This window comes from Coccinella septempunctata, chromosome 5 (genome assembly GCF_907165205.1).
Source record: "Coccinella septempunctata chromosome 5, icCocSept1.1, whole genome shotgun sequence".
In the NCBI taxonomy this organism is placed as follows: Eukaryota; Metazoa; Arthropoda; class Insecta; order Coleoptera; family Coccinellidae; genus Coccinella; species Coccinella septempunctata.
Window position 1 is genome coordinate 20,833,885 of NC_058193.1, and position 9,075 is coordinate 20,842,959.

The following is a 9,075-nucleotide window of genomic DNA, read 5'->3' on the forward strand; positions in this document are numbered from 1 at the left end:
ATAACAGCTGTTGATCTATAGGCGAGTACTTACTGGCGAGCTTCAACTGCAACCGGCCATAAAAATCCCATACAATTTTACGACCTTCCTCGTTCGTCGCAGACTTCATAGACAGCCATTTTTGTCTATCTCATCATTTGTTGTCCTTTATTATCAAGACATATTTCAGTCGATGTTGCCAGCTTGTAAAATTCTCACAAAACGCTTTAAATTTTAAATACCCATTTTTATTCTTCATTTTTAACTGCTTAAAATAATTTTAATTTTTTTTAGGAAACGGTTGAAATGGTTATTTCAAAAAGTGATGTTTCAAAGATATTCCATAAAAAATACATTTTCGTCAGAAGGAGTATTACCTATTATAATAATTTATATTTAAATTAATCTCACTCCTTCTAGACACTAGCTTAATACGTAAATATCGCATAAACATCAAGCTCGTTTTCTCCAATTACAGCTGATGATGACTTCATACTTACCCTCTCCAAAGACAGCGCTATTTGTCAAGACGTGTGCCGTCAAATCTACTCTACACTTTCCGGTCAACTAACATGTTGTTATCAACGATACTAGTGGACTCACATACTAGAGTATAAACTAAACTGGGCGATATCAATTTAAGAAGGGTGCTGATGATCCTCCAGCCACACAATGCCAATGAGGCTTCTGAACTCGACGGAATACGTGCCCTTGAGCTCCCATTCTATTATAACTATTTTAACCCTTATACAACATACCAAATGAAGACTCAGAGATACTACCTTCCTATTGTCCTCCCAAAGAGTTCCCCTTTGGTCCTTCTATCTGCATTCAACGAAGTCTTCAATCCTAAAGTATCTCGAACGCTACAAACAAATACATATTTTAAGTCTTATGGTTACAATCTCTTATGTGTGTGCTAGTTTTCTAAATGACATAGTTGCCAAAGAATAATGACTAACAATTCCCTCAAATGTTTTCGATTATTTTTTAAGTTGTCGTTATACAATCATGATACACTGCAGTCACTATTTGAAATCCTTCGCCTAGAGACATCTCGAGTCAGGTGGAAAGAGTAACGAAGAATTCTACATTCACGACTCAGATTATGACATTAGTACGGAATGGAACGGATAGGTCTGGTGAAAATGATATTGAGAAGATAAACTTGCAGGATCGATTTATAGATTGTCTTCTACCTCCACAACTTCTACCTCTCCAACAGCCATCTTCGCAGCCGTATTTGGAATGAAATAAAATAAAAGTTTTCAATTCTCCCGGAAAAGTTGATTTTTCCGCACTTGTTAAGAAAATTACCAGTTCTCCTAAATTCTCAAGAAAATAATTTTTGTCATCTCTTCAGATTGAAAATAGGATTGCCGCATTAAAATATATTTTCGACTTCTATTGGGTAAAATGATCAAAAACATGCAGAAAAATATTGACATTTCTATGGACCTCATAAAATCTTTATGTTTCTTCCTTTTCATATGCAATCTGTAAAAGTAGGACGGAGAACTTATCGTTCCGAAGATATTACCGAATATATATTTTCATTTTATACAGTTTTTTGCTATACATTATCTATCGATAATGAGTCTTCTTAAATATAAATTTTAGTTTCAAAGGTGAGACTTTTTTGGCAGAAGGTAGGAGTCATTTAAATAAGTCATTTCACCAAAAATTGTCTTTATAATATATTCAAGATGGCTAAGCTACAACCCCTAGAAATTCGACAAAATTTCATTAAATATCAATTACAGCACTGTGGAAAGTGACTTCGGCATCGGAAAAACGAAACAAAACATTAACATACGGCTGTCAATGAATGGTTCAGTCTGTCTGATTAGTTGTATCAGGTCACTTGAAAAAATTGTTGTATCGTGCGATTTAGGGTGGAAAAACTGAAGAATATTGAGACAGTTCATTTAGAGTGCTTATGTTGACAAAGTGCTATTAGTAATACCTTGTTTTATCCCGTTTTTACGACGATTACGAGGAATTATTGAAACAAATGATCTTAGTTCATGTTAGGACTTATTTCAGTACCTAATCATTTTCAATTTTTTTTTTAATTTGCCATTTTTAAAGTTTTGTATATAGGTGATTTTTCGTGAAAAGCTTTTACTTTTATTTGGACCAGTTCTATCTTTCGTTAAGAAAAGTCACTTTTAAATACACCCTCTATGTGTACAAACTTTGTTCATCTAATTGAATACAGAAACGAAGTAGAAGGTGCTTCAATCCAACAATCCTTCTGATATGAACAATCCTTAGTCATCAATATCTCAATTCAATTGAATACAATTTTATCTCACATTGTTGGATGAAAAGCCTGATTTTTAACTTTGTGTAAATTCTGTGCTTAGTTCTCTAAGCACTTCTTGAATTCTCGTGGCAGCTTTGCTTTTTTCCACATTTTTATTCAACTTTTTCAAAACCCGTGAAAAAATTATAAAACCGTAAAACCCTTATTTATTACCATTGAGGAATCCATCAGTCCTTCACATTTTCAGACCTAAAAACGACCTATTCGGGCGAACAAATCAATGTCGAAAAGCTTTAAGATAAAAGTTTCTTCCCATCGTTTTAAATATCGATCAATTAAAACAATTTCTTTCTGTAAGGCCCGGTACTTTCACGTGAGAATAAATAAATGTATTCGATAGATAAGTCTTATTCATAGAATAAGTAAAAATGCTGTCTTTTCAGTTTCACATAGTGTTATTCATCGAATAAATCTGTCATAGATCGAATATCGGATTGTCATTATTGGTTGAATTTTTTAGATTTTCACTTAATATTCGCTTTCTAGTTGGAATTATAACAATTTCTACAATGCGGTGTTTTATTTTACATTAATCAGTGAAAAGTAGTATACAGTGTTTTCATAGAATTATTATTCGTCAAATAATTTCATCTGAAAGCACCGATATAAGGTATCCTTCAGATAGGAAATTATTTGACGGATACTTATTGACAGCGAATAAAATTTATTTGAAGGTGAAAGTACCGGGCCTCAGTAGAATAGAATAGAACAAGACAAACAGATATCATTTACAGTACACCTGTTTGTTGAGGTTAAACTTACATGGCACGTCCGCAATTCCCCAATTCCTATCATATGCAATTCCGTCTAATCGAGCATGTGTCATTTCAATACGCTTCATTTCTATCAATTCAATCATACAAAATTCAATTCAAGGTACGTGTCGATCATGAACGAAAGTTAACAGTTCAACAGATTCACTGCCGACTACCATTTGGAGACTTATTGAATAGGTGAAAGTAAAATCGAGATGGGTTTCATTCAACTTTCACCTTTGGTATTAACCAATCCAGTTCTAAAAATTGATAATTGCATTGCATCAGCAATCTTCATAGGTAACCACATATGAAATATAGGTATTATCGTTTATAGAGCAATGATTATATTATGTAAGGAAGACACTCTTTCACATTTAATCTCAGAGCATGGCATTTGGAAAAATATGGATCCAATTTCCTTCTGTCGAAATATACTGAAGAAATTTATTCACTTGATTTGAGTATAATATACACAAATCCACAAGCTGCAGCTCGAAAACCATTTCACCTGAAATTTATATTAAAATCCAGGAACTCTCGCTCCAAAGCCATTTCAATTACAATCGAAAATGTATTCCAGAGGTTCAGATATTCTCACCAAAAATCTTTGAATTCAGAAACATCCATATGTTACCGAAAACTTGCAAATAGTAACATCCCCAATTTGGGTGGATTTTTTAAGCTAATAATCCCTCGCCAACTTAAAATCGGGACTGTTAGTTTAAAATTTCAGGTCTTTGGAATGGAACTATAATATAATTTTAAATAAAAGAATAAAATATACATAAAATTTTATTAAAAAATCACATTCATTCGAAATTCCTATGTACAAAAGAGTGAAATGAACTTGGCACTTCGAAAAGGAAGAATTGCAGGGAAAGGGTACAGAAAATTGCTACAACTTCAAAGACAAGAAATAGCTATACATTAAAAGAAAGGTAGAATCAAAGGAAAATAAAAAACAATATCACGAAGTATGCATACAAAAATAAATATCTAGTTTTTGCCAACTTGATCGATCTGTTGTTGGAGATTGTTCACAACTTCTGAGGGAAATTGATCTCCTAAGATTTCGAAAAGATTTACTCTTTGGCTTCCAGGAATTCCTTCATAGGCGCCAATTTCAATGCCCTCTTCAACCTGAAACAAGAATCATACACTTTAAATTCGGTTATTTCAGTACCTACATATTTTTATGAATTTATACCATAATGATCACGGAAAAATAATAATTACAAAATTTTTCAGTAAAATAGCTCTGGGTATTGCTGATATAATTTATATTCATTTTCTCCCAGTTTTTTCTTAAATTTTATGGATTTTTTTGTACTTTTAACGCTTCAAGAGCATTATATTCAGGCCCCAGACTTCTGATATTTTAAGAATTTTCTTTAGTCTGAAACTTCTTCTGAACATTATTTTTTTCAAAAGTATCATCAATGTTTCGGGAAATTGTCATTCAAACCGAAACGAATTGGTTTTCCAAGAACGGATTTAGAAGATGTGAAAAGTTTCACAAATATTTTTTCGATATTTCATAATTGTTCAATAATACAATCGGTATATAATATGTATATAATATTTCATCTCACTTTATTTTAACGCTCTCTTCGTTCGAAGACATGATTCAACCCTTTTTGTATAGTTTGTATGGGATTCTATTCCTATATTGAAGTCTGCTTAAGCTTGCATTCTGCTTCAAAAAAACCTTTCGATAGAAATTGAATACAAAAACATAAAAAATTAAATTTACTTGTGGCTCTCCTCTCTTGAACAGACCATTAGGTGAAGTCAAAGTTACATGATATACCATGAAAATATCCGTAGAGCGTTCCCCAAAACATTTCAAGTAGTCTATGAAAAAATATAAGATCATGTAGGTACTTTTCAAAGATTTGAGCTACATCCTTAAGTACCGTAAAAATAATCAGTCGAAACTTCAAAAAGCCAAACCCACTGGTATTGCAATACTTCATTCATTCTTTGTAATATTTTTTAATGTTTCACGTTAGGGTACTGCAGATATAACCTTATTGTCTGTTCGACATTTTTCAACTTCTACTATACAGGTTCAGGGAAAATAACTTGAAGATAATTTCAAAATATGATGGTGTTATCAAAAAAATGTCTCATATAAAAGTTGTAGGGCTGTTAAAGATCTACATATTTGTGATTAACTGAAATGAAGAGGGACGTCCACAAAGTTGAAAAGAATCATGTTATATTCTTTAAATAGAACACCCTGTAGATATATTATTTTTGATTGTCCCCCAATTTGAAACATTTCTATTACAGCCGTGTGCATCGACTCATTTAAGACGAGATTAACGTTAATACTTGATTATTTCTCTGATTTCTATAGCATTTACCATAGCAATAACCGAATTAACATTAATCCTGTCTTAAATAAGTCAGTGCACACGGCTGTTAGATAACCATATACCAATATTCATTAGTTTCCTAGATATCATGACATTTTGATCACTTAAAAAACACATTATCACAAAAAATTTCAAGAAATAATTCAATAAGTCAACTTCAGACAAAACCATGGCAAAATGGCTATATTTTTCAATAGGTGTCAAAAATGGCCACCATTTACAAACTGACAATGTTACAAATTATCATAAAAATAGGTCTTTTCGTTTGCATAAAAAGTGTAGCACTTTTCTACACTCGATTTCAGAATTCGTTTGCTGATTGAATTTACACCAGTGTAGAGGAGGTGTAGTTTATCTACATCTCCTTTTGACTATGTGTAGATAAACTACAATTCCTCTACACTGGTGTAAATCAAATCGAGTGTAGAAAAGTGCTACACTTTTTATGCAAACGAAACTACCTAATGTCCTTGGGTATTTGAAATGTTTCAAATTTACTCGGCAGAATAAGCAATAATATCTCTTCATAAACTTTTTAGGGTTTATAAAGCTTATAAAAAGTTTATGAAGAGATGCAAAAACCTCCCAAAATAAATTTCAATCGATATCTGAAAGCAATAATATGTAGGGTGTTTTGAAGAATATAATTTTCCACAACTTTATGAGTGACCCTGTGTATTTCAAATAACCACAGATACATAGATTTTTAGCAGCGCTACAACTTTTTTATGACATATTTTTCGATAACCCTCGTGCATTTTGAAATAATTGGCCGTTCGGGTAATGTTTCCTAACCCTGTATGTATATGCGAAACCAGTAGATTAGTTTTTGTTGAACGTTAAATATAATTCCCATTCCCGAATAAAAGATTTTTTAAATGAGACATTTGGTATATTTCATATAAAATTTTAGGGCTGGAATTGCCAACCGATAAGTTATGAATAAAGGGATGAAAGTCGTTCGTTTCAAAATGTCAAGTTTGAAGGCTTCTTTCAACTATGAGGTATTTAATCGATTTGTTGTAAACACAACAGTTTTTCATGATTTTTTGAATATCAATTTGCCGATACTTATCTTGTTCATTATTCTTGATAATAATGATTTTCATTCATAATTTTATGAATGTCAATCCAAAGAAGTAAATTTATACACATGATATATTCTAATTTCAAGCTAGCACAACCTGCCACTTAAAAACTCTCCTTGATATCGAAAAGATGCTTTTGGTCTGAGTAACTTTCACTCTACAAAAAAAAAACATTCTACGCTATTATTAAATAATATGTATAATGAGTTGAAGACGATTAAAATTCAGGTATCATCTCGCATAACGTGTAATTATGATTACCTACTTATGAGATTAACCTATTCAGAGTGATCAAAATCAAGGTCGGGACTTGAACTTGAATCTTCTTTCGAATAAGCAGTGTTATTATGATACCAACATCAGATGGTTGTAATGTAATGAAAAATAATATTGAGCTGTAAAGTTGCATTCCTAGACTAAATTGGAATGACCGAATTGATTAGATTGATAGTTTATCCATAACCTATGATTATTATCTATTGAAGATCTGGGGATATTTTGTAGATACATGAAGCATGAAAATGGGCTCGACAAAATATACAATTGAAATAATAACTCGATTATCGTCCATTGTTGTTAGATGAAAGAAGAAAAAATAAATAATAGAAATTAAACAGTGTCCAATATCCCCAAAAATTTGTCGTTGTTGGACTGATAATTCATATCGATCAAGAATAGATACAGCTACATTCGACTGGAAATGCATCATTTAGTTTTCAACTCTAAAATCAGGCAAAATAGGTAATCGCCATCCGTATTATTTATTTTTTAACTGCAAGGGGGAAAACTTATAGAATATCTTAAACCAAGATCAAGCATTCTTTCAATCCATCTGAAAGTTATGTAAGTATTATTTTTGCATTTATCCGTTTAGAAAATATGTTTAATGCTGAATAGTACATTTCTAGGATATTCAATCGTCATTACCTCACTGTTACTTTTTGATTCAATGGAGCTTCTACAATCTGAATTATTGTGATGATTCTCACTCAATAGGGATTAGTAAACTACAAAATGTTTTTCGTTATTACAATAGCATTTTGTGATGGGTCGATAACTTTTCTCCCCATTATCATAGTTTGTGACCTTTTAGTTCGGTTAATGAGATATATAAATAAAAACATACATAAAAAGTAAACCGTTACTTTTTTTCACTGAACCAGCATTTTCATAATTCCACTATATGGAAAATTGAGGTCCTATGCGATGAAATCCTGGATATCGATTTAGGACATAAAAACTAGCTGGATATATATAAAAACTGAAGATAATAGATAATACATTCTCGAATTATTCTCCGAATAAAATATATCAAGATTTTTGTAATTTAGTTCGAACAAAGATTTGAAGGAAGTGGTATTTTGAAGAAGTATAATATTGTTCAAGAATTTAGTTGCTTCCATGCAATCAATCACGTTGCTCGCTACGAAAACTCCATAGTGATGAGTGACAATGGACTAAGTAGGTTCTATTACTTATTTGAATGAATCTATAGCAAGACGTGCAAATACATTTGTGAAAACTAATGTATGAGTTCAACTATCTCACCTTCTGAATTTGTGCATCCTTTGGGATGAGTTGCGTGTTTTGAGCCTGCCTTATAGCTTCATTTGTATACGCTCCACCTTCTTTTTGAGGAAAAGCTAGAGCTACAGCTACAATTCCCAAGAGTAAACACAGTGCAGCCTTCATTTTTTCACTACAAAATATATGCCTCATTAAAAGTTTGAAAATGACAAACAATTCCTACCCCATTTAATTAAAACATGCAGACAATTTTTCATAATCTCTATTGAATTAGATAATATGCAGCTTCGATTCAAAATACTCCCGGGGAGACAAATTTCAACAAATCGATTACTCCAATGAGTTAATTAAGTATTTGAAATCCAACCAATTCTAAATAAAAATTTTGACAATTATAGGTGTTTTCCACAAGATTTCCTGTGAAAGAAGGATTTAATAATAACTTTAATTCGTTCACAGTTTACATAATGTATTCGTTATTTTCACTGAATCACCGAAAACACTTTCACTGGCTTACCTTAGTTAAGACGCACTCCGACAAAGCAGTAAACGTTAATCGGTTAAAGACAGGTGTATTCTCTCTCCGTACCCTAAGTGATCCTTATATAAAGCTGACCATCTCCATGCTCACCCTACCAAGCCATTCTGACCTAGATGAAAGTATTCAGCTTGAAATACCTTTGTGGTAATGATGCTTCTCCGGCCATACGTTTGTGCAATATTTAATATCAAATATGATATTTCGAACAACAATTATGTACCTTATGCATTAGAGGTGTTAGAGAAAAATTGAAATGATGTCACTTGTTTCGTTGGCTGTATGACGAAAAGTTCATGGACTAACAAGGTGCCAATATTGCTGAAAATTGTCTGCAGCCGAATTGCACCATCTATCTATTCGTTGATTTTCAAAGATAGTTTGTTAAGCGTAGTTGACAACTCATTTTCATTAACAATTCACTTAAATATGGTTGCGTATTCTGTGATTTCACGATTGTAAGTGCATTATTTTT

At 32.0% G+C, this 9,075-nt stretch overlaps 1 protein-coding gene across 1 annotated transcript; it reads right to left on the bottom strand.

Moving 5' to 3' along the window:
- Positions 1–3,845: 3,845 nt before the first annotated feature.
- Positions 3,846–8,744, bottom strand: LOC123313612. Its single transcript, XM_044898564.1, has 3 exons — positions 8,580–8,744; positions 8,084–8,234; positions 3,846–4,206 (listed from the first exon to the last, which is right to left on the bottom strand). The coding sequence occupies exons 2-3, from the start codon at positions 8,225–8,227 to the stop codon at positions 4,063–4,065; spliced, it is 288 nt and encodes a 95-aa protein (XP_044754499.1). The 5' UTR covers positions 8,228–8,234; positions 8,580–8,744; the 3' UTR covers positions 3,846–4,062.
- Between the last annotated feature and the right edge of the window lie 331 nt (positions 8,745–9,075).